At 52.8% G+C, this 26,274-nt stretch overlaps 2 protein-coding genes and 1 long non-coding RNA gene across 3 annotated transcripts; 1 reads left to right on the forward strand and 2 right to left on the reverse strand.

The window, feature by feature from the left end:
* Nucleotides 1–12,075: 12,075 nt before the first annotated feature.
* On the reverse strand, nt 12,076–13,847 carry LOC120639203. The gene is made up of 3 exons (XR_005661321.1): nt 13,503–13,847; nt 13,281–13,352; nt 12,076–12,655 (listed from the first exon to the last, which is right to left on the reverse strand). It is a non-coding gene; the product is annotated as an uncharacterized LOC120639203 (long non-coding RNA).
* A 395-nt stretch (nt 13,848–14,242) lies between these two features.
* On the forward strand, nt 14,243–16,445 carry LOC120712496 (30S ribosomal protein S17-like). The gene is made up of 2 exons (XM_039998283.1): nt 14,243–14,681; nt 16,064–16,445. The coding sequence occupies exons 1-2, from the start codon at nt 14,289–14,291 to the stop codon at nt 16,214–16,216; spliced, it is 546 nt and encodes a 181-aa protein (XP_039854217.1). The 5' UTR covers nt 14,243–14,288; the 3' UTR covers nt 16,217–16,445.
* A 773-nt stretch (nt 16,446–17,218) lies between these two features.
* Nucleotides 17,219–17,986, reverse strand: LOC120713456 (glycine-rich cell wall structural protein-like). The gene has a single exon (XM_039999416.1). It carries the CDS (start codon nt 17,984–17,986, stop codon nt 17,219–17,221), a length of 768 nt encoding a protein of 255 aa, XP_039855350.1.
* Between the last annotated feature and the right edge of the window lie 8,288 nt (nt 17,987–26,274).

A 26,274-nucleotide genomic window follows, 5' to 3' on the forward strand; every position in this document is an offset into this window, starting at 1 on the left:
CGGAGCCGAAGCAACCGCTCCGGCTGATGCCATGGGGAAGGCCGGCCGGGGCGGCGCAGATGATGCCGCCCGGTCGGTCGTCGAAGCCGAGGTCGGTCGGAGCGGCGTGGATAGCACCGCCCGGCCAGTCGAAGAGGAAGGATCTGGTGGGGGTGCACAGGAGCACCCCGCCGGCCAGGCAGAGGCTGAGACCCTCGTCCCTGAGCCCCCGAGGGCTGAGGTTGAGGGAGTCGCAGAGGAGTCGGCGCAGAGGGCGCCGATGGTGGAGAAAACCCGCGTCTTGGCTCCCGGAGAGGCCCAGGACGTGGGTGTTGTTGCAGTAATGACGGCGCCGACAGTGACGGCACAGGCGGCGATGGACATCGCGATCCCGGTGGTGCAGCTGCCGGACAGCAGCGGAGAATACGGGGATTCGAGAGACATCGGCCCCGCTGCTGCGGCGAGCGCCGCCGATAAGATCGTCGAGTTCACGTCGGCCTGCGCGGAGGTGCTCAACGAGGGCACATCCGGGGGGCCCCAGCATGGGGCAATCATCCAGTCCGTGGTCCCCCCGGAGCTTCTCCGCAATGAGCAAGAGGAGGACGCCGTCTGGCAGGCGCAGTTCGAGGCAGGTTCTCAGATTCAGAACCACCTTGAACGCGCCTTGGAGCTTCATCGGACGACGGATTACCAGATCAGCCAGGTAAGCGGCTCCTCCCCGAGAATCGTTCGTATATTTGGCCCTGATTTTGCTTGCTTCACCCACGCCTTTCCTTTCGCAGCGGCTTAAGGATATCTCGTGCAGAAAGAGCGCCGAGATGACCCGGCTGCACTCCCAGATAGGCTGGCTCGGACAGCACAATGCTGAGTTGGTGCTCAAGAATATCGAGGCCAACACCAGGATGACCTATCTGGGAGTGCGTCAGCAGGCGCTGGAGGAGGAGTTAGCGCGGGTTACCGGCGAGCGTGACGTCCAGAGGGCCGTAGCAGAGCAGAAGGCTCGGGAATTCGTGGAGCAGACTGCCGAGCTGCAATGCCTCAGGACGGCTCTTGAGCAAAAGGAGACTGAGCTTCTCCAGAAAGAGGTGAGCATCGTCACGCTCTCGGGGACCCTCCAGGAAAAGGGCAAAGCCCTCGAGGATAAGGAGGTGGCCATCCAGAACATGGAGGCCGCCCTCAGGGAGAAGGAAAACTCATTGTCCTCGCTCGAGGAGGCCGCCCAAGTCCAGAGGGAGGAGCCGCAGAAGAGCATCGTGGGTAAGTACTCGAAATTTCGCTGTAGTTGGATTTTACTTTTTCGCAGCTGATCTTGATTTCTTTGATCAGAGCTGAGGTAGAGGGTGGCGGACGAGACCGCGGCGAAAGAGGCGGTAGGCACCGCGCTCATGGCGGCTCAAACGGAGTACGCTGACCTCGATCGGACCGCCGTGAGCATGTGCCAGGAGCTCGAGGGGGAGGGCATTGTATCTGGTAGCTCGGTGATCAGCCGCCTGCGAGTGCTAGGTGGCCGGATCGCTGAGCATGCCAAAAGCACCTTCCGCCTCGGTGTCCTTCGCGCCCTCGCTGTGGCCTCGATGCACTACCTCATGGACCTGCAGAGAGTGTCGTCGGGGTACGTGGTTCCAGACGACGCCAATGCGGATGCCGCTTCAGCCATCATGGACGACGCCGACGCAGCCGCCGAGGAGCTCGCCGCGGTGCTCGCCGAAAAGCTCGAAGCCGAATTCGACGCTGTCGCAGAACCACAGAGGGGGGACGACAACCTGTAGATAGGCTGGGCCTTGAAGCCCATGTAATAGATTAGTGTTCATTGTAATCGCACTTATGAATTTATGAATATAGAAATTCGTTTTCGTTAAATCGAATGTGTGGCCCATCGAGGCCTTGTGCGTTCGAGCCTTCGTTTTCTTTACTTTATTTCCGTTTTCTCGTATGCGACTTAGATAAACTTCTGCGAGGAATTTCGCGTTCATAAGCAACGTAGGTGTAGGGTGGTGAGGGGGGTGCCATATCCCAGAGGCGTAGGCGACCCCATGACTCGGCCGGCCCCGTACCATTTTTTCCAAGTATACGAGAAGCTTAGAGACGAGACGGAAATATTTCGAAAAAATGTTGGCGATTTTTGGGGACGTTCGGGGGTTCCCCCCGTAGTAGCCCCCGAAGGAGGCTTGGCTTTGCCGAGGGTAAAGCCAAGCGTACCTCAGTGTTCGTGCACGTCCGAGCCCTCGAGGGTCCGGAAGGTTCCCAAAAATAAACAAGTAAAGCATACTTCTTTATTATTTCGGGAAATCGAAAATACGAGTACAAACAATGTACAAATAGCTCGGAATTCTAAGGATAGAAGCGACGTAGCTGCTGTATGTTCCAAGCATTGGTTAGGACTTCGCCTTTGTCATTCGCCAGCTTGTACGTGCCGGGTTTGAGCACCTCGGCAATTATGTACGGGCCCTCCCATGGCGGTGAGAGCTTGTGGCGGCCCCTGCTGTCTTGTCGAAGCCTCAGCACCAAGTCCCCTTTGTTGAGGTCTCGGCGCCGGACTCTCTGCGCTTGATATCTTCATAGAGACTGCTGGTAGTACGCAGAGTGTAGGAGTGCCATGTCTCGAGCCTCATCCACTTGATCCAGCGAGTCTTCGCGAGCTAGCTAGTTCTGCTGCTCTTGGTATTCCTTGAGCCTTGGCGACCCGTACTCCAAGTCCGTGGGGAGTATGGCCTCGGCGCCATAGATGAGGAAGAACGGGGTAAAGCCTGTGGCTCTGCTTGGGGTCGTCCTCAGGCTCCAAATGACCGAGGGTAGCTCCGTGAGCCACCTCCGGCCGAATTTGTTCAACTTGTTGAAGATCCTTGGCTTCAGTCCATGGAGGATCATGCCATTAGCACGCTCCACTTGTCCGTTCGTCTGTGGGTGTGCCACAGCCGACCAATCCACACGTATGTGGAAGCTGTCGCAGAACGCCAAGAACTTCTTGCCTGTGAACTGGGTGCTGTTGTCGGTGATGATCGAATTCAGGACCCTGAACCTGAAGACGATGTCGGTGAAGAATAGAACCGCCAACTCGGATTTGATCTTGCCAATGGGTCGAGCTTCGATCCATTTGGAGAATTTGTCGACTGCGACCAGCAAGTGGGTGAAGCCCCCGGGCACCTTTTGCAGCGGACCGACGAGGTCCAGTCCCCACACAGCGAAAGGCCATGTGATGGGGATGGTCTGCAGAACGTGCGCGGGGAGGTGCATTTTTCGAGCGTAAAATTGGCAACCTTTGCAGGTCCGCACGACGTCGGTGGCGTCGGCGACTGCGGTGGGCCAGTAAAAACCTTGCCGAAATGCATTACCCACGAGGGTACGTGGCGCGGCATGGTGGCCGCAGACGCCAGCGTGGATGTCGCGGATCAGCTCCTTGCCCTCGGGGATGGGGATGCATCGCTGCAAGATGCCCGAGGGACTGCGCTTGTATAACTCGTTGTCGATTAGGACGAAAGACTTGGCCTGCCTTGCGAGGCGCCGCGCATGAGCGTAGTTCGAGGGTAGGACCCCTCGAATCATCCAGTCAAGGTACTGGGTGCGCCAATCTCGCGAAGTGGGGGCCTCGTCGATCTCCATTGCTTCGGCCTCATCCATGGAGGAGGTCCCGAAGTCAATGTCCATGGGCTCAACCTCGTCCGCCAGGGGGTTCCCGCCGGAGGGCCCGGCGGTCGAGGGGCCTGGTTCTGTCGGATCCTTGAATTCGACGGAGGGCTTGGCGATGTCACGAGCGAAGATGTTCGGGGGGACGGTGGTCTGCCCCGACGCGATCTTGGCTAGTTCGTCGGCATCCTCGTTGTACTTGCGCGGGACATGGTTGAGTTCTAAGCCGTCGAATTTGTCCTCGAGGCGGCGCACTGCTTTGCAGTATGCCTCCATCTTTGGGTCGTGGCAGCTAAACTCCTTCATCACTTGGTCGATGACGAGTTGAGAGTCACCGCGCACGTCGAGGCGTTTGACGCCGAGCTCGATGGTGATGCGGAGGCCACTGAGGAGGGCCTCGTACACCGCCATATTGTTAGATGCAGGGAAGTGCAGGCATATCACGTACCGCATGTGGTCTCCGAGGGGTGAGATGAAAAGGAGGCCGGCACCGGTGCCGATTTTCATCACCGACCCGTCGAAGTACATGGTTCAGCATTCGGCCTGGATTTGTGGTGGGGGTAGCTGAGTGTCCGTCCACTCAGCCACGAAGTCGGCCAAGATTTGGGACTTGATCGCTTTGCAGGGGGGCGTAGGTGAGAGTTTCTCCCATCAGCTCCACAGACCATTTGGCAATTCTACCCTCAGCTTCCCTGTTGCGGACTATCTCTCCCAAAGGGAAAGACGAGACCACGGTGACGGGATGGGCCTCGAAGTAGTGGCGCAGCTTGCGCCGAGCCAAAACCACTACGTAGAGCAACTTCTGAATCTACGGATAGCGTGTCTTAGTTTCAGACAACACCTCACTGAGGTAGTATACCGGCCATTGGACGGGCAGAGCATGGCCCTCCTCTTGTCTCTTGACAACGACCACCGCGCTGACCACTTGGGTCGTCGTAGCTACGTACAGATAGAGAGGCTCGCCGTCCGTGGGTGGTATGAGAATGGGGGCATGAGTGAGTGATGCCTTCAGCCTGTCGAGGGCTTCTTGGGCTTCGGGGGTCCACGTGAAGCGCTCGGTTTTCCTCAAGAGTCGATACAGTGGTAAGCCTTTCTCGTCGAGGCGCAAGATGAACCGGCTGAGGGACGCTAGGCATCCCATGACCCTCTGTACCCCCTTTAGGTCTCGAATCGGTCCCATCCGAGCGATGGCCGAGACTTTCTCAGGGTTGGGTTCGATGCCCCACTGGGAGACAATGAAGCCCAAGAGCATGCCTCGAGGCACCCCGAACACGCACTTCTCGGGGTTGAGTCTTACCCCTTTGGCCCGTAGGCAATCGAATGCGATCCTGAGATCGGTAACCAGGTCGTCCGCCTTCCTGGATTTTACAACGATATCGTCGACATTTGCCTCTACGTTCTGCCCGAGATGGTCTCCGAAAACATGGAGCATATACCGCTGATATGTAGCTCCGGCGTTTCTGAGACCAAAGGGCATCGTAACGTAGCAGTACATGACGAATAGTGTGATAAAAGAAGTCGCGAGTTGGTCGGACTCTTTCATCTTAATTTGGTGGTAACCGGAGTAAGCATCAAGAAAGGATAAAAGTTCACATCCCGCAGTTGAATCTACGATTTGATCAATACGTGGCAAAGGGAAGGGAACCTTCGGACATACTTTATTTAAACTAGTATAGTCTACACACATCCTCCAGTTTCCGTTCTTTTTCTTCACTAATACAGGATTAGCTAGCCACTCGGGGTGGAATACCTCCTTGATGAACCTGGCCGCCAGAAGTTTCTGCAACTCCTCGCCGATTGCCCGGCGCTTGAGCTCGTCGAAATGTCGCAGGCGTTGCTTCACCGGCTTGGAGTTGTGTCGGATATCAAGGGAGTGCTCGGCGACCTCCCTCGGTATGCCAGGCATGTCCGAGGGGCTCCACGCAAAGATGTCTGCGTTGGCACGGAGAAAGTCGACAAGCACCACTTCCTATTTGCTGTTGAGGGTGGCGCTGATCTGCAACGCTTTGTCGTCGGGGTGGCTCGGGTCGAGGGGCACCTTCTTGATACCCTCGGTAGGTTCGAAACTTCCCGCGTGTCGGTGCGTGGAGTCCAAAGCTTCGCTTGCCATTCAGTCGAGGGTGGCTGCGAGGGCCTCGTCCTCCGCTTGAACCTCCGTGAACTCAACGCACTCGACGTCGCACTCGTAGGCATGCTCGAACGAAGAGCCGACGGTGATGACACCCTTTGGACCTGGCATCTTTAGCTTGAGGTAGGTGTAGTTGGGGATGGCCATGAACTTGGCGTAGCAAGGACGACCAAGAATGGCATGATAGGATCCCCGAAACCCCACCACCTCAAAGGTGAGTACTTTCTTGTGGAAGTTGGCTGCCATGCCGAAGTAGACAGGCAGATCGATCTGGCCGAGGGGTTGGACGCGCTTCCCCGGCGCAATGCCATGAAATGGAGACTTGCTGGGGTGAAGCTTGTTCAACCCAATCCCCATGAGCTCCAAGGTGTGGCCGTACATCATGTTTAGGCTGCTGCCTCCGTCCATGAGCACCTTGGAGAAGCGGGTGTTGCCGATGATGGGGTCGACAACGAGCGGGTACCGTCCCGGATGCGGGACGTAGTCGGGGTGGTCCTCACGGCCAAAGGAAATGGTATCCTTCGACCAGTCGAGAAAGGATGGCATGGCCTTGGTGACGGAGAAGACTTCTCGGCGCTCACGCTTTGTGCTGCCTAGAGGTCATGTTCGTCGTTGGTCCTCTGAAGATTAAGAAGGCGTTCTCCACCGGGGGGAACTCGTCATCTCCACCTTTGTCGCCAGCATCCTTTTTCCTGTCCTCATCGCGATGCGCGACGTGGTTGTAATACTTCTTGAGCATCTCCCACTGCTCGAGGGTATGATTGACCGAGCCCTTGTGGTAAGGACATGGCTTCTTAAGCATGTCGTCGAACAGGCCGCCACCGCCTCCAGGGGGGGCTCGAGGTCCTTTGCGGTCCGGGGCGGCAGCGAAGGCCTCCTCGCAGTCCTCTGCCTGCTGCGATCCGTGCTGGTTCGGTGGGACCTGCTTCTTTCCCTTCCTCCCGCCTTCTATTTCTTGGCGAGGGCGTTGGGCTTGGCGTTGCTGCCCTCCGCGGGCGCATCTTCCTTACGCTTGTTCGGCTTATCGTCGAAAATGGAACCAACAGCGTCCTCACCGGCGGCGTAGTTGGTGGCGGCGTCAAACAATTCGTTGGTGTTGGCGGGTCGGCTTCTCGCAAGCTCGTGCACCAGGTTCCTGCACGTCGTACCCTCGAGGAAGGTGTTGATGACCTCGACGTGGGTGACGCTGGGGAGCTCGGTGCACTGCTTGGAGAAGCACCACACGTAGTCACGCAGGGACTCGTTGGGCTTCTAGCGACACCCTTTGAGGTCCCAGGAGTTCCCAGGGCGCACATATGTGCCCTGGAAATTGCCCACGAAGATCTTGACTAAGTCAGCCAAGTTGTGGATCTGGTCCGCAGGCAAGTGCTCGAGCCACGTTCGTGTGGCGTCAGCAAGGTGAAGAGGAAGGTTGCGGATGATGACCGCGTCGTCTGTCGCACCGCCCAGCTGGCATGCTAGGCAATAGTCATTGAGCCATACCGCAGGATCTGTCTCGCCCGAGTACTTGACGAGGGTGGTGGGCTGTCGAAAGCGCGAGGGAAAAGATGCAGTACGGATCTCCCGGCTGAACACCCGGGGTGCCCGGAGGCTCTGGTGACTCCCCCTGTCATGCTCGGGGTTAAAACACCCACCCCGTCGAGTGGTGTATTTCCTGCCGCCGACGATGTAGCGGGCGTCGCCGTTGTCGGCGTGCCCGCGCGGGTCGTGGAGTCGATCCTTTGCGGGGATCTTTCCGAGGCAGTCGTGCACCGAGGGTGCCTTTGCACCGGGCACCACGGCTGCCTTGCCCTTTCCTGCTGGTGGAGTGTGCACAGAAGCCTCATGGCCCTGAAGTGCAGTCCCACCGGGCTGCTCCGGGGCTTTCGAGCGCATACGAGACGTAGAGCTCTCGGCCTGCTGCACGGCAGCTTGCTCGATGAGCACCTGTGCCTCGCGGCGCAAGTTTCGGCCCGAAGGCGTCGATGGCTCGGGCATGGCTTAGAGTAGGTAGGCCGCAGCGACAAGTTTTTTGCCGGCCGTCTTCAGTTCCGGAGGTTTGTCGACGTTGTCGTCGGCCAGGATGCGCCCCCGGGCAACGTGTCCCCCCGCCTGGGCATGTGCACCACGCGCGGTGCGCTGCTGCTCGAGCGCGGTGCGCAGCTCCTGTGTCTGCCGGTGTTGCTCGTCGAGATTGGCTTGAAGCTCTTTGAGCTGTGCCAGCTGTGCCTGCTGCGCCGTCGAGTTTGACAAAGAAGAAGGGGCCGCAGGCGGCACCACCGGTTGGTTCGCCTGTGCGTCCGCCCCGTCGTCCCCGTCGTCGCGCAGGGCGCTGTCGTTTTGCTCGTCCGCAAGATCGGCCATGAAGCACTCCCGAGTGGGATTGTACTCCCCCTCACTGGAGTCCTTAGACTAGGTGAGGCAATAAGCCGTCGCGAGCTGGAACAAGCAGAAAGCGTCGGGGTCGCGGACCCCGGAGTAGTCCTCGGCCTCCTTGGCCGTGAAATTGTTCATGAAGAAGTTGATGTCGTCGGCGATTGAACTCGCCGTTTCGGGGTAGGATTCGTCAGGGGACGACGCAATGAGGTTATGGATCGACAGAAGATGATGACCCGGCAGATCCTCATACTCGGTGAAGTTAGTGCTGATTGAAGAAGCGTAGGTGGCAGTGTTGCGCATCCCGAAGGGAAAAGGTGACGGCGAGGTCGAGCCTCCCCTGGGAGGCGCTGGTGCTGCAGCAGATGATGATGCTGGCGCAGACAACGCCGAGGCATGTGATGACGAAGTAGTGGCCCCGTTGGCCGCGATGCTGAGTTGCGACATGCCAGCCTCAACCCACACGGGGGAGCTGTGGCATGCCGCACGGCGCCGCTCCGCGCGTGCTTGTCGCGAATGCTGGCCCGAGCGCCTGTTGCGCCGGGCTGGTGAAGTTGGAGTGTCGGGGTTGCGTCTGGGCGAGATGAGCTCCATAAGGTAGTTGTTGCCAGTTGCTCTGAACTCGAGACTCCCGAACCAGATCACGTATCCCGCTGGGAGTGGATCTGAGACGCCCATGGGATATGGGTTGGATCTGCCCGCCATCCCTGGAAATCAAATGGGAACAAGAGAGAAAATGTCACGCAGCGAGCCCCTACCTGGCGCGCCAACTGTCGGTGTCCTGACCCAGGGGTCCGGATCCCAACTAGTAAATGCTGCGTGTTTCCTCGTCCCAGATGTTGATGCAAGAGGCAAAACAGTAACGCACGGGTTTATCCTGGTTCCGCCCCGCGGGGCCGTACGTCCAGCAAGGGGGTGTGTGAGGGCACTGTATTATCTTGCACCCGGAGTGCTTGTAGTAGGGGTACAAGCGAGGCGAGAGAGGGAGGGAGGCTCCCAAGTCTCTGCTAGAAGAGGAGTTGAGCATGGCAAGTAGCGTTGTTGGGGCTAGGAGCGAGTACGTGCACTGTGAGCGGTGTAATGCCTAGAGAGCCGACCGACACCCTTAAGGGAAGCCCGTCTCCTCCTTTTATAGACACAAGGAGGGACGGGTACATGTACATGGGATCGCGGAAGTCGTCGTTCCTCCCCGAGCTGTGGGGATACAATAGTCGATTACTGTGGGAAGTACACTGTGGGGTATGGCATCGGGCGTGGCGGTCGTCCTGAGCATCGTCCTTGTCCTCGCGGAGATTGCGCCGGTGCCCTGCCAACCCCAGTAGGCGGCGTAGTCGTCACTGTGGGGTGTACAGTCCTCAAGATGTGGCGTGGTGGTCGTCCTGTGGGCCCTGCAAGTCAGGGTCTTGCGTGCTCCAGCGGTAACGGGGCACGTGGCGTTCCCGGACCCCTCTAGACAAAGTGTTGACGTGCGCACTAAGGAGGTCCGAGGGTCACGTGGAGGTCCCGGACTCCTCGAGGGAGGAAGTCCGGGTCCCCGGCTGCTAGTGATGGGCATCCCTCTTTGAGGGGGCGCGTGGCGACATCAGACCCCTCCCCGAGTAGGAGGTGGGTCCGGGGCCTTACGTGTGATGAGGTGGGGTCCGGACGGCCGGAATTGGCAGAATAATAACGGGAACAGTGCCGAGCCCGTCTCGTCCCGCGTCGCAGGTTCCACAGTGCCGCCACAGCGTCCAGGATGGTGGAGCAATGACCGGAGTTGGCGGATGGGACTCCAGTCAAATCCACTGTGGGGAATGGCGTCCTGACGCCGTCTGTCCTAGGCGCTGTGGAGGAGTAGTTGGCACTTAATGCCTCCGTACGACGGGCGTGTGAGCGGCAGGGTTGTTTGTCCCTTACGCCGAGGGGTGGCCTCGAGCGAGGCGGAGATTTCTCGCCCGCTCGAGGGAAAATTCGCTGCCCTCGAGCGAGGCGGAGATGCGGGGCGCAGTCGAGGGCCTCGATGGGAGCCCTCGAGCGAGGCGGAGATCGCTCCGCGGGTTCGAGGGGGGATGCGAATGGGCCGCATGCTGGGCTTCTTTGAGTCCTTTCCTTTCTTCCAGATTGGAAGGAGGCCGTGGGCCTTCGTGGGCCCAGTCGCCTAACATGTGTTTGCATTTTTCAGAGTGATCTTAGTACCCCGATTAGGGTGTCCCTAATCGTGGTACCCAATAGAGACGGTCAACGTCGTCGCGCCACTGCCTCAGGGCGTCTGGCAAGGCTGCAGCAGATGGAGGGGTGCGAAGCAACTCCCTAGTTGCCGCCAGCGCTCCGCTACTCGCAGCTTGTGAGGGGGCCCTTGACGGGCGCCCTGACTCCCGCTGACGTGCAACGTGCGTCGCTGCCGACGGTGACTGCTCCACGGGCACGGTTGCCCCTGGCGCAGGAAGGCGAGAGGCGCGTGGCGCGAATGACGCCACACCCTCCGTCATCTCCACGTCGTCGTCGTGGTGGGAGTGCTCAACCACCCGAACCATGGAGATGAGCAAGAGATGAACTAAACTAGCTAAAGCCCCCCTACCTGGCGCGCCAAATGTCGTGGTGTGCAAACCCACAGCCGAGTGGCGTAGTGCACCCGCCTAAACCCAGAGGGTGAGTACTCGGGGAGTAGCTAGGATTAGTCTGATCTAGATGCAAGAACACGATGAACACCAAAGGTTTAGAGTGGTTTGGGCTGCCGGAGCGTGATACCCTACATTCACTGTGTGTTGTATTGCTTGTGCTCTCAACAGGTTGAGAACGGGATTGTTCGGAGTGAATCCGAGCTTGTGTTGTGTCTGCCTTGGCTTGGCCTGGCCTTCTCTGCCTTTTTACGTACTCCTCCCTTTTATATCTCAAGGGATGAGTGTACATAGCCATTGGGTCCCCGACAGATGGGTCTAGCGATGTAGTATAAAATAACATATTGTACAGATATTATGGCGTTGCAGGCGACGGAGATCTTATTCCTAGATTTCCTTGCTTTGCCCGTGGGAATCTTCTGACCGGCATAGCCATGCCCTGTCTTGTCGAAACGGCGCCAGGGCGTAGCTTGCCGTAGCCTGCCGCGTAGCTGAACGGGCCGTGTAGCTTGCGGCGTAGGCGGTATGATGAAAGGGTGTCGTGCCGTCGTATCCATTTAATACGGCAGACGGGCTCTGCGCGGATGCGGCACATGCGGCTGCACTGTGTACCTCGGTAATATGCGGTCTACAGTGCGGCCTGTCAAAAGCTGCCCCGCGTGCCGCGGCTGCAAAGCACGCCTCAACCACCCGCATTGAATGCGGTGGGTGGGTGAGTCTTCCAACGGAAGACTCGCGCCCGCGCCTGCGCCAGCGGAACACGTGGCGCCCCCGGACCCCGCCCCGGCGGTATATTGGTTCAACACGCGTGGGAGGTCCGGACAGACGCGGGGAGGTCCCGGACCCCTATGGGGGTCTGGCCCTCGGCTGTTGGCGCGGAGCTTCCCCTCCTCAGGGACACGTGGCGTCACCGGAGCCATTCCCAGAGCGGGGAACGGGTCCGGGGCCGTTGGCCTGGTGAGGTAAGAGCCGGACCCCTGGGGCCCGGCTGCTCCGCCCCTTAGGGCGTAGTTATGGATGACTACGCGAGTCCTGCCTTACTGCAGTATGAGTGGGTATCCCTGCTATAGGGTACCGACAAAGAGCAACTATCATAGGGTGCCCAAACACTCCTACTCTTAATCATCTTGCTGAATTACATCAATCTGACTATGCATTTTGAGTAGATGCCTACTTATCTTTTGTTTCCTAGTGTGTGGGCAACTGATTTTGACGAATATTTGGTACATGAGGAAAAGATTTGGCTATGCTCTTTGAGTAAGCTGCGTGCCTGGTAACTATGCTATAGACAGCAACCTCATTTTTCATTAAAATGTTTATCCTAAATAATCTCCTGCAAATATAAGAGCTCATCATCTTTTACACCCTTTATCTGTTTAAATGAAAGAAGGGTACAGAACATATATATACATATATACATGTTTGAATTTTGAATCATCTAGAAACAGTTATGGGCGAGACTAATTAGATGCCAATGGCATACATATTGCAAGAAAAAAAAGAGTAACCAGCAAAAAGCACAATAACTATATGGAACCCTACTGAACATACATATACTTTACATAAAGAGTAGCCTAGCTGCATTTGAGTCTCGTTTCCTTTTCCAAAAATATGGTTAAAGTCCCTTTATAATAGAGATCTGCTACGCTAAACTAAGTAGAACTTTCATGCCAAACTCTAGGTACGACTTGTTAAGGTGAGGTATCCAGATAATTATGCCATAGATAGGATCATAGGAACTTGATTTTTAATAAAGAGCAAATTTTCCAAACCAACTGATATAAAAAAAACATGATGCAATATGAGTCAAACATATAAAAGCACCACACAACAGTCATGAACCTGACTAAGGTAAGAATAGAGCATCTGCAAGGGTAAAAAAAGAAAGAAGAAGGTAGAAACTGCGTCATTGAAGGGAGAAAAAAACTTATTCAGCAAGGGGTCATCTTTTTTCTGCACTGCTCAGCTAAACCTGCAAACAAAGGGAAATACATCATAATCACACCAGTGCTGCCACACCATTTAGAATGTACCTATGCCTAGGCTTCCAGCCTTTGGTCTATAGGAGTATCTTATAAGCATGTTTAATTTAACTTCATATTTTTCATTTTGTCTATGAAGCTTGCTAACTTGTTCTGTACATGCCTGACATGATTTTTTTACTTTTGAATAGAAATGAAAAATATGGTACCTGTTTGTGTGTTTTTCTGAACTAATTTACTCTGAAAAAATTGAGTAGCTGTGGGCTGCTTCTACGATCAGATGCGATTCTGCCTAACTTTGTGTTCTTTATATTCAGGGTTATGTTGTTTACCATGTCCGTGTCAGGCATGGTGGCAGGAAGAGGCCTGTGCCTAAGGGTATTGTCTATGGCAAGCCCAAGCACCAGGGTATCACCCAGTTCAAGTTCCCAAGGAATAAAAGGTCTGTTGCTGAGGAGAAGGCTGGGCGTAAGCTTAGGTGGACTAAGGGTTCTCAACTCTTACCGGGTCAATGAGGTATGCTTGAGTTTGCTGGAACAAACGGGATATCATGAGAATTTCATACGGCAGCATCTGGATGAAAAAAAAAGATCAAAGAAGATGAGATGAACCCACCTTGAAAGGCTTAAATTCGGCAGCTCCTATTTAACCCTTACCCTCCCTGGTCACCTGACGCTACTGCGGTGCCTACAGTTAGCCACATCCAAAAGTTGCAGATTAGGCCAAGGCAAAAATTGAAGAAGAAAAAAATGCAGATTAGGCCAAGGCAAAATTGGGAATAAAAACGCCACAAGGTAGGAGAGAGGAATGAAAGCACAAGAAAGATGCGGAGCTTACAAATCTCAATGTTCTGGTCTGGGAAGGCGATGGAACCAGAGGAAATCATAGAGCAAATCAGAGTTGTTGCTAGGGTTTGGAGTTAAGGCAAGATGGATGAGGCAATGGAGGGAGGTGAGAGGCAGTGGAGGGAAGGGAACCGGGGAGGTACTTATCTCGGTGACTGTCACAGGACTGGGGCGAGGGCGGTAGGTGTCGATGGGATGGCCGCACAACCTCTGCCCACTCCGATGAGACGCCTACAGCAAAGAGAGGAGGGTACGCACACACTGTGGAGAGGCGCCGCGCACCGTGCAGTCTGGTCGGACGAGATGGAAGACGAGATTTAGCTTTCCCCAATCTAAAAGGAGATGACGATCGATCCCCTAGGGCGGAAGGTCCATGACCCTATCCACCGTCTTGCCCCTTTTTGTTTACGAGTTATACATGTTGTATCACCATCTTTATCCCTGCCTGTGGGGTCGCGGTCACTGCAGGCCTACCATCTAGCGAGCTAAGAAAATGGGCCAGCACACTGAGGGAATAGTGCTCGCCTTTTCCCTGCTGACCAGTGAGGCAGCCTTTTCAGCGTGAAAACACGAGCTGCTCCTCCGCTTGGAGCATCTTGAATCGCTCCCGAGCAAGAGAAGTACCGTGAATCGCTCCCGAGGGAGGAGGAGGAACCTCTCTTTAACTTTAAGAAACCTGATGTGGGCAGGCGTGAGCGCTTAGAAACTCGCAGCTTCCGTTTGCAGTGGGCCGCAGCCCATCAGGCGAAAATGGGCCAATTCGAGGGCGGCCTTCTAAATGCGCTGCAGAAGCGCTTCTACTGCTAGGCGAAAGGGGTCACCTGCAAAACCCTTGCGCCGCCGAGCTGAGGTCCCTTCTCCCGTCGCCGCCGGGGTGAGCGCCGCCCGTCCCGTCCCGTCCCTCGCCGCTTGCGCCTCCAGTTCACACTCCAAGCAGGCGCCTCCGCGCGGAGGATTCGATCCGTATTCAAGGGGGCAGATAGCCTCTCTTCCGCCGGGGGGAGCCGAGATGAAGCCGGTGGTGGGGATCGTGGTGTCGAACAAGATGCAGAAGTCGGTGGTGGTGGCGGTGGACCGCCTCTTCCACCACAAAGTGTACAACCGCTACGTCAAGCGCACCTCCAAGTTCATGGCGCACGACGAGGCCGACGCCTGCAACATCGGCGACCGGGTCGGTAACCCCTCACAGCCCCCCATCGATCCGTCTCGAGCCCTCCCCTCCGTTTCTGATTTCGTGTGCCCGCGAATTACGATTTGTGTTTCGATTATACTGGAGAGGTTTCGGTATTGGATTCTACTATTGCGGCCCGGTAGCTGGGATTAGTGTTATAGTTTGGCTAATTGATTTAGCGGAAACTTCCTTAAGCTCATTTGCTGAATCTATGTATGATACATGAAAAGGGTATAGAAATGAATGGACTTCTACCATTCCTATATGCTGTAGGCAGATTTCCCTTTCGGCTACCTGATTAGGGGTGTCTCAGTAAGTTAGATACCCTTGGGTAGTTGGGCCCTTTACTCGGTTGGTTGGACACTCCCAATGCTATTTGTATCTGGCGACTGGTGTAAATATAACTGAAAATTAGGGCCACTTAGATGTGTTGGTGTATGCGGTTGTTATTGCCCATTTTCGTATCAGTAATCTATGTACTGGTAGGCTTGACTATTTGAATGAGGTCTGATGGGAAACAACAGCTAAATGGTCAATATGATGCCACCCTTTTAGTTATGCTTCCGTGTTCTATATTTTTCCTGTTCCAATGGTGATAGATGTATCTTACACCTTTGTTAATGCCATTCCGATTGCATAGTTAGGTGAATCGTTTGTACACATATGATGAAGCTGGCAATGCTTTTGAGGCATGATCTGAACTCTGAAGTTTGAATAAGCCAAGTATTATCTTACTGAAGAAGAAAGGAAAAAAAATCTAATCCAGGGTAAAAGAAATTTAGACAACTTACCCACAGGAGAAAGTGTACAGCGCTGGTTCATTGGAGTTTTCTAGGATCCATGTCTTTTAACCATTTGATGTGAATATTCTTATCGTTTGTTAGACAATTTCCATATGTTTTGACCCTCAAACTTAGATGTGAATGTTTTGATTTCGAATGTCTGTGACCACTATGGCAAAGGACACTGTTTATAGTGGTGATTTGTCCTATTGTTTTCAGTCAATGCAAATTCTTTAATAATGTTAAGTAGTAAGTACTACAACATACTTATTCAACCAGTTCAGTTCCCTTTTGCTTTATGTGCTATCCCAAACACCAGACCTGAATGATGTTTTCCCTGACAGTTACTCTCAGATCCTTAAAACGCTATATTTACTTACATTGTAATTATTGGGAATTTTAGCTCCTTGTTTTCTTGATATACCAATGATATTGAGATTCCTTTTTACCATTCTGTTCATCTGCCTAATGGGACTAATGTTCCTTTGTATTATTATTCTGTATATTAGTTTGGTTATGCTCGATCCTTTGTACTTGCAAGAAATTAGTTTTCTCTTCAAGAAACTTTTTTTTTATGATGGCTGGATTATTTGAATTCAGGTTAGGCTGGATCCTTCCAGGCCCTTGAGCAGACGTAAGTACTGGGTTGTTGCTGAAATTCTTCGCAGAGCTAAGATGTATGTTCCACCATCTGCAACTGCATCCAGTGAAAATGATACCAAGGCTCAACAGTCTGGCGTTGCTACCAAATGATCTGCCTTTAGTTTCTTTGAGGAAAAGACACAATTGCCTATGTTTTCTGTGTATGTTAACTTGTGGAATGTGCATGCAATGTTTAATCAATAGAAATAACATGGCATCCATCATTTTTGCCGGACTCAGTTCGCTCTGTAGTGCCCTTTGTTTAATGGCAGCCAATGAGGATGTAATTACCAGAATCAGTAAGACCAATGTATTCATGATTCCTTCACTTCCGAGATTCTCTGTTTTTGGCATTTAGATATGGTTGGCAGTCTCGGATTTGTGGTTCCATCGTCCATCCCAAGCTGAAATGGGCAAGGCCAGAAGGTTCCCCTGTTTTGGCATTTGCATATGTGGTTGGCACATCGGCTGCCTTGTCTTTGTGGTTCCATATGAATATCTGATACTGAAAATGGGCAAAGGCCAGAAGGCACGGAAAAGCAAAATCCAAAATACTTGTGAGAATTGGCTTGTAGAGTGGTTTCTGTGAAATAATTTCATGTTGTATGAGCCAAGGGTTCCTTCTCACTTAACTTACTGCTGCTGCATCTGTGTAAACTGGTCGTTTTTGCCGTGCTCGTTGGAAGTGCAAGTGAACAGTCTTCTGCCTTGTTTGTTGCACTGTTCTAAATCCATAGAGATTCTGCTATAAGTATTGGAGTAGACATCGTTCTATGTCGGAATTTGCCAGAAGCTTTTCCCTGCCCAAGATCATTTACCAATGATCTCCCACTTGTTTTGATCTCACAACTCTACCACCTCTTAAGCAGGAACACGTCCACTAAATTCATCTCATGTGAAGAGTGCATAAACAATACACATGCTGAATAATTGATTCATATAAATGTTTACATTGGGAGCTTATTCATCTGCTGTCATCTCTAGACTTATTCATGGGTACACGCATAATGGATTTACTTGTGGACACAAATAATCAGTACTGCACACAGACACATAGACGAACAAGCAAGCAAGCATCACTGTATCGGCGCGGCGTCTAAGCTCGCTCGCGGCTCACTTGCCGTGCCCATTGCCAGCGTAGGAGCCGGCTCGAGACCCTGCGTAGGAGCCCGCGGCAGCGCCGCCGTACGGGCCACCACCAGACCCAGCGTACGAGCCAGCCTCGGAGCCCGCGTACGAGCCCGCGCCTCCGCCGTTAGAGCCTGCATACGAGCCAGCGTTTGAGCCCGCGTACGAGCCAGCACCAGGGCCCCAGTGAGGGCCGGCGCCAGAGCCCGCATACGAGCCGGCGTCGGAGCCCGCGTACGAGCCCGCGCCCCCGCCGTTAGAGCCAGCGTACGAGCCGGCGTTGGAGCCCGCGTACGAGCTGGCACCTCCGCCGTTAGAGCCTGCGTAAGAGCCAGCGTTGGACCCCGCGGACGAGCCGGCGCCGCCGCCGTTAGAGCCTGCGTACGAGCCGGCGTGAGAGCCGGCATACGACCCCGCGCCGCCGGACCCCGCGTTGGAGCCCGAGCTTGACCCGGACCAGGACCCCGAGCCGGAGCCGGAGCCGGAGCCGGAGCCCGACCCTGAGCCGGAGTCGGAGCCGGAGTAGGACCCTGACCCTGACCCGGACGCGGACCCCGAACCGCCGCCGATGCCGATGCCGATCCCCGAGCCGATGCCGAGACCGCCGCCGACGCCGACCCCCAGCCCGCCGCCGCCGCCGAGGCTGACGCCCAGGTCCTTCCGCGCAATGTGGCGGCCCTCAGCCGCGGCAACCAACGCTGCCGCCACCACCGCTACGACGCCGAGGACAACGACGGCCTTCGTGCGCGCCATCGTGCCGTGCTCGTGCTCCCACGCCGCCGCGAGATCGAACCGATGCCGGCCGGTGCGCTAGCTGTTACAAATGCGCCTGCCTCACGGCGGAGACGACCCAGTCTAGGACGCGCTTCAGCTAGCTCTGTGGGTGAGGGATGGAATTGATCGATGCGGAGACGGCGGGGGTTGCCGGCCGGTATTTATAGGGACGTGGGGGCGCGACACGACGTCGCGGCGCGGGTCAGTGGGTTTGGAATGGTGGCGCGAGCTCGTGGCGCCGGCGGGGCCGGTCGAGGCCGCACGGCCGCTAGCTGCTGCAGGTGTAGTGGAGCGCAGTGCGGTCGCGCAGATCGGCCGGCCTTTCCGCGCGCCGCACGACACGTGCCGGCGTTGGAGGGTCCGACCGGCGGCCGATGAGGCCCTCTTAGTGCGCGCGGATGAGCGGCGGCGAGTTGCTCCATGTAGCTTTGCTTCCCAGGCAGCAATGGTTGGGTGGATTCGTTGTGCGGCGACGGTGCGATGCGAGCCATATCGGCTTTGGAGATTGGAAGAAGGTTCGAGAAAGCCAATCAAAAACTCTTTTGCTACGTATCCAGTCGGGAAAGAAAGGAAAGACAATCAAGCCCGTGCCAATTTGTTTGGTGCGTGATTGATTGACTGGCTACTGCAAGCCTGCTGGCAGCAGCTTTGATCTTGAGCTAGTGCTCGTCGTTTTCGTTTGTCAACCCTTGGAGTTGGCAGCAGCAGTGCCTTCAGTCGTGCGCATTTCACGTTTCCGTGTGGATCGACCAACATGCGGTTTCGCTGGAGCCCAGCTTTGTAGGTGACGGCGCGAGACACGTACGTATTCTAATAAAATCTATTGCACGCTGTCACACTAGCTAGTACTGTGTCGTAATACGGAATATATAAATATAACACTAACGGTATTAGTGTATTAGTGTGTATGCTTATTAATTTATACTAGAATTTGATCTTTCTTCTTAGATTTTGTGATTAAGGGTCATTGAAACGCCTCCAGATTTACTAATCTTTTGTTCAGGGATTTTCCCTACATGTTCGATTTCTCGTCTTCTTTTTTTTTTTGTTTATTCTATCTTTTAAATCAACGAGAACTCTACATTTTCTCACATGTCATATTTTCTTACATTCATAGTTTTCTCCAAGTTTTCCTCAACTTTATTTACTCTCTATATCTCTTACTTTCTTCACTTCTAAGTCAAAGTTCATATAGCATTTCTTTTTAAAAAAAATGTTCATATAGTCTCTCTCTCTCTCTCTCTCTCTCTCTCTCTCTCTCTCTCTCTCTCTCTCTCTCTCTCTCTCTCTCTCTCTCTCTCATACTGGCGGAGCGTGAGGGAAACTCAATGCGGGGCCATTTTGCTATGGTGTGGAGTTAACTGCGAGGAGGATTACAGGCATCCCCGATTCATTGGCAACTTCGCAGCAGTACCCTTGAATTTTTGCGTGGCAAGGGGGCCCAGAGCCCAGTATGGCCTGGCCGTAGCTCCGCCAGTGCTATGTACCATGAACTATGCCAAGCAAAATGCCTGCTTGAACTCTCATTTCGGAGAAGAGGTTACAACAAGTGGTGCGCTAGGCTGTATTACATCAACAAAGTTCACGCTGTATTTGAAACCCTAACTTGTTCATTTATATTTGTACTCAGTATGTATCTTCAAATAGGTCAGAAATATAGTTTGAAAATGTCAAAAATTTAAGTTCAAAAAGAAGTAGTCAAACTATCTACACATATATAGTGCTCAAACACTTTATCAATAGATTATTTTTCACAAATCTACAAAACCTATATTGATTATGTAGAACTGGTAATACATTTTAATGAAATTACTTGTCAAAGTATACTTTTAGATCCTTCTATGATCTCAGTACGCTATATAAAAATGAATGGATGGAGTAATTTGAACCTTGACCTTGTTTATACTACCTATTTTGGTGGTCGGTACACTGGTTGCTTCTCCATTTTTGAAACAACATTGGTTTTAATTGGTTAGCTGCATTTTGCATGTGCACTTATGATGGTTCATAAATAAGCCTGATTTGTCCACTTGTATGTGAGCTCCCAACGTTCTTAATTTCCATATTATTCTTTTCCGATAGAGGAGAATCGGTATTCTTTTTAGGAGGCTTCTACAAAAAGATAGTTGTCTGTTGTGACTATGGAGCAGCGGAATGATCAAATCAGCAAGCTAATCTGTCATAAGTATTTCGTCGAACACCTTGTGTGCAGAAACTAAAACAGCAGATAGTGCAATAGAGAACCTGAGATCCGATGCGAACAATCAGTCGAAGGAGCGGAGCGCGGGCACACTCACTCTAACGGCATACCTTTCGCATGATGGGTCAGTGAGGATATGGGAACAACGGCTTAAGCCATTAGGTGTAGACGCTTTCCAGAGGTGGAAGAATTACGTTCTTCCTATTTGACCCGAAACCGATTGATCTAGCCATGAGCAGGTTGAAGAGAGCTCTAACAGGCCTTGGAGGACCGAACTCATCTTGCTAGCACAAGCTGTCTAATAAATCAACCAATAAAATACTTGCAGCAATAGCTCACTAGAACATCAGTCCCCATCATCTTATCAATAATATATCAAAGAACACAAATATGCATCTCATGCCAACTCAACCATATAAGCAACCTCTTCACATATGGTAAGATAGTGACTTGAATCAACACATATGGCAAAGGAACACACCGAATCAAGATTAGACACCAGATTTACGTGGAAACCCCATGCGGGAAAAAAAAACTACAGGCGACGGCGAGGCAAATCACTATGAGATGAAGCAATACACGATGTGAGAGCTAACAAGATGGGGAGGCTCCAAATCCCAGACTCAATTTCACTTTTCTATTGGATGGATTTGGTGGATTTAAACCTCTACTCTCTTCTCCCCCAACTCCCTAATAACCATATCTCTCAATAACAGAATGGATACACCCTCTGTTCAGCTCGCAGCCAGAAGAAGGGGTTATTATGGCAGCTTTGCAAAGAGGCCCTCGGAACTCAAGAATATTGCAAACAACCCCAATATTAGTATACAACATATGTAGTCTTTGTTTTCCTTAACAAATGAGCTAATGGGCTTCCAAATATGGTGAAATAGGAGCTGCACATTACATTATCTCAATAATAATCGGTTAAGAGTCCTCTGCCTTGAATATTATCTATTCCTTCCCCTCGAGAAAAAGACCCAAAGCCGTTCATCTTCCTCCACCTAGTCCCGCCGTCTACCGCCCTCACGCTCGCTGACGTTGCCTCTGACGCTAGCGAGGACTGCCCACTCTCTCTCCCTCCCCCTCCATCCAAATCTGCAGCAAGTGCCCTGCCCCGCCTCCAACGCCAGCGATGACTACCGGTACCCTCTCCCTCCGGGCCTAGATTCCCTCGCCGCCGGCACCGTCCAACTGCCATCCTCAACCATGTCCGGTAGTGCCATCGCCGTTGGCCTAGCCGCCCACACCTGCAACAATCATTGGCTCGGGGGCCTCCCCAGCCATCCTTTAGACCCGGCAGCCATCAATCCCCTCCCTCAACGTGACACCCAGAAATCTAAATCCAGAGCCGAATAGGGCTCGCCAGACATTAAGTTGCTCTTCCAGCCAGGAGTTATCCCAATTTGTAACTTCCTTGTCTTTTGTCACTCCGTGGTGTGTTCAAGAAAGTAACAAGAGAGCTCTCCAGATACCCCTAAATTGAAATGGCTTTCTGCGTAGTTTTGGGGTTCTTTTTATAGACAACAAATCCCTGTTTTATCCATTATGCCAGGGTATCCACTCAGACATGCTGTCACCTTACATCTAGGTCTCTTAAGTGCAAACTCATCCAACTTTAACATCTTACGGGGAAGTATAGTAATCTTCATACTTATTCGCAGAATTATTCATTCACGTAAATGTTTACAGCGATAGGCATCCTCAACCACTTTATTCTTCATCATTTGGCAATGGACACATCTCTAGGCTTATTCATGGGTACTCTCGCACAAGGAATGAACATAGGATGACAAATACATGTAACAAGCTAACTTGTTAGCACAACAGAGTGCAGAGCTCTCCTGGAGTCCTGGCACGCTACCTCCAAGCTCGCTCACTTGCCATGCCCGCTGGCCGCTGCCAACGTAGGAGCCGGCCCGGGACCCTGCGTACGAGCCAGCACCAGAGCCGCCGCCGTGCGGACCAGCGCCGGACCCCGCGTACGAGCCAGCGTCAGAGCCCGCGTACGAGCCCGCTCCTCCGGCGTTAGAGCCTGCGTACGAGCCAGCTCTCGAGCCCGTCGTACGATCCCGCGCCGCCGGACCCCGCGTTCGAGCCGGCTCCTGATTCGGCATACGACCCCGCGCCAGACCTGGAGCCGGACTATGACCCGGAGCCGGACCCTGATCCCGACGCAGAGCCGGAGCCGGAGTAGGACCCGAATCCCGACCCAGACGCAGAGCCGCCGCCGCCGCCGATCCCTGAGCCGACGCCCAGTCCGCCACCCGTGCCGACCCCCAGGCCCCCACCGGTGCCGACGCCCAGGCCGCCGCCGGTGCCGACCCCGAGCCCGCCGGCTCCGCCGCCACCGAGGCCGACGCCCAGGTCCTTCCGTGCAATGTGGCGGCCCTCGGCCGCGAGAAGGGACAACGCGATCACCGCGACGCCGAGCACGGCGACAGCCTTCGCGGACGCCATCGTTCCGAGCGCGCACGCCGTGAGGTCCAACTGTGCGCCGGACACCTCCTCGCCGGAAGCAAGAAGGTCCACCCAAAAGTACCGGCATAAAGAAGACCCGGTACCAATACTAGTATATGTACCGGTTCTTCTTCATACCGGTACTTTTGGGTTCGATGGAAGTCTATGAAAAACCTTAGGCACCGGTTGGTAACACCAACCAGTACTTAAGGCTATCCATAGGCACCGGGTGGTGCTACCACCTGGTACATTTATATTAGTACCGGTTGGTAACACCAACCGGTGCCTAAGGATAGCCTTAGGCACCGGTTGATGTTATCAACCGGTACCTTAGACTCATCCATGGGTTACTACAAAAGAAAAATATCTCCATCTCAATCACAAGTGATATGTAGGTAAGATGGTAAGGGAGCTACACGCGAGGCAAGAGGTTGCGGGTTCGAATCCCGGCCACCGCACGCGCATGTGCGGGTCTCTTCTAGGTTTAATATATTCTTTTGGCCAAAACTATCTTAGGCACCGGTTCCTTTATCCGGTGTTCAAGAACAATGTCAAATATCTCGGTTTCGGGGTACGGTTCAAAAACCGGTACTAAGGCCCTTGCTGCCCGCGCCTAAGACGTCGTTTCTAGTAGTGTGCGTGGCTGCTGCCTTCTCAGCCAGTAGCGCTTGATTGGTCAGAAAGCCAATCAAACTCGTGCCGGATGCCATTCCCTGACGATCGATATAGCTGCAGCTAGTGCATGATTGATTGACTGGCTACTGCGAGACGGCTGGCGGCAACGGTCTCGTGCTAGTGCTTCTTGGAGTTGGCAGTACGTGTGTCCCTCCTCACCACTTGCATATGGAACTAAGGTCCTCCACAGTGTGTGTCTCGAGTGAAAAGATTTGGACATCAATCCACTCATTGTGGGTAGTGATGCCAACTCAGAGCGACGCCAGAAAAGTAGGAACCGATGTATGTAGATTCATCGATACCAGAAACGTAGGAGTCACCCCCGCACGGCCACGTGCTATCTGGCGCTGTCCTTCTCCAGCAGAATCCCAATACTTTTCTATTTCCCGTGGGCCAGAGCTCAAAGATAGCATCGCTGGGAATCTTGCTCACGCTGCAGCTTCGGTATATTGGTGCCCGTTTTACCTATATGGGGCCCACTATTTTTTAGGGCATAGCTCCACACTGTGGCCGGCCTAACAACCAAGCAACCAACACGTAGCACTAAATTTCAAAAAAAAACAACAACAACAACACGTAGCACACTGCTTGCCCGGTGGCTCCAGCTAGTAAGGTAGCTAGCGCGGGTTACAACATACGAAGAATTGATTTTGGCGTAGAATTTTAATACCCTTCTTTAAACGAATTAATGTGGTTTATATATATGTAAGAATCATATTGATACACGCACCTAAGTTAAACACTTTATTAGTCCAAGGATTTTCCTGCGGGCATAATGGCCTATTCAATTTCTATGTCTAGTCTGTAGACTTTTATTTACATTATTTTTTGCAATGAAAAGAGTAATAAAAATGATAGCTTAAAAACTAGAGATAAACATCATTATTGAGAACTATAAGATTTTATTCGTGTCCTATTTCTATATGTTGACGCAAAAATCAACACATTAAAATCCGAGGGCAAGTGTTCGCCAAGCTCTAGAAAGTCAACCAAGCGTGCCAATCAATTTGATCTGAAATTGACAAAGGAGAAAACAAAGTCAAATTCGAGAGCGTATCAGCTGGGATTCCGAATATCTCTCACACAGGCGTATCGGCAAGCTCTGCCGATACAGTAGATGACAAAAAGATATTAAATGCGAGCGTGTGATAAACGAGCGTGTCGGCAGGATCAGCCAATGCACTAAACGACAAAACAGGCTTGAGATAGCCGATTGTACGTATATAACAAAATCTAAACTACGAATGTGCAACTTAGATGATGTAAATTAAAAACAAATCTAAACCGGCTCTTGAGATAACAAAAGTGTTACTGCAAAACTTAAAGCCGATCTAATATGTTTTCAGTGGATAGATTTGATAATGGCCAAAAAGCATAGGAAAACCTACAAATCTAGCCGGTATCAATAATTTGTGAATAAATCTAGACGAGACGACAGCGATACGCCCGGAAGTCAAAGCCTGGATCAACTCGATAACTTTTGAATAGATTTGAACGAAGCCACAGCAATGCGCCCAGTAGCTAAAGCCCAAATATACTCGGTAAAACGAAAACTCACCAGCAAACCAAGTCGCTCGAATGTGAGGCGTCCTTGATCAACTTGAAAGAACTCGTCGAAAAAGAAAAGAAAAAAACGAAGTCGCCGAAAAGTGCAAAGGAATTGTAAATTGTTGTTATATTGGATGTGTATCAAGTTTTCCGGTCCCTTACAACTGATATTTATAGTCTAGCGCTACCGAGTCCTAGCCGATTACGGCAAACATTACTTGACCTAAAAGAAAAGACTTACTAAAGATAAACTACTTTAAATATTACAACCGAATCATCAAGATTCTCGTAGAGTCCGGGCCCTCTTCTCTTTCCTTGACTTCATCGGCAACACTCCATCGGCCGAGCACCAGAGCGGACAAACTGGCATCTTCAGAGCATATTCCTCCGGTCTATCGGACGGATTCCATCGGCCGATTTCAACTCTGTACATCTTTTGGTTTCTTCCAAATCGGCCACCTTCCCTTCATTAAAATCACCTTCTTTGGCACGTGTCAAAAAACGGTGTCAACACTATATTATCTAATTTTTTATCAAATTATGCTCCATAGTCTTTTTTAAAAAAATGATGTTGCTATTCTCTCTAACTGTTATTTTAATTTCTTTAGTCTTGCATTATATATAATTTGCTTGATATTGTATATAAGCCCTATCTAATTCACGGTTAGTTAAGTTATGTGCATGATTCTTAGCATTTTAATTTTTTATTTATAGACTCATACTTTATATATATATAATTTATTTTTAAAAAATATTAATATATTGTGTAAGAAAAAATAGTAGTGAAAATACACTTTCAAAAGTTTTAAAACTTGAATATGCCCTATAGAAGGAATAGAGCGAGCAGTTTATTTCAAACATGATCCCCAATCCTATTAATTTTTTAGCAACACAGATGTGGTAGAGTTATCTTGGCACGCAAGCTCGCTCATTTGCCATGCCCACTGCCATCGTAGGAGCCGGCTCTGGAGCCCGCGTACTAGGCAGCACCAGAGCCAGAGCCCCCGTGTGGACTGGCACCGGAGCCGGCGTATGAGCCAGCGTTAGAGCCTGCGTACGAGCCTGCGCTCGATCCAGCGTACGACCCTGATCCGGACCCAGAGCCGGAGCCGGAGCCGGAGTAGGACCCGGAGTCTCCGCCGCCTCCGCCAGCCGACCACTGAGCCGACTCCAAGGTCGCCACCCGTGCCGACCCCGAGGCCGCCGCCCGCGCCGACCCCAACCCCGCCGCCCGCGCCGACCCCGAGCCCGCCGGTGCCGGCGCCGCCGAGTCCGACGCCCAGGTCCTTTCTGGCAATGTGGCGGCTCTCCGCCGCGAGAAGGAGCGACGCCGCGATCGCCGCGACGCCGAGGACGACGGCCGCCTTCGCGCACGATGGCGTGC

Source organism: Panicum virgatum, chromosome 6K (genome assembly GCF_016808335.1).
Source record: "Panicum virgatum strain AP13 chromosome 6K, P.virgatum_v5, whole genome shotgun sequence".
Taxonomy (NCBI): domain Eukaryota; kingdom Viridiplantae; phylum Streptophyta; class Magnoliopsida; order Poales; family Poaceae; genus Panicum; species Panicum virgatum.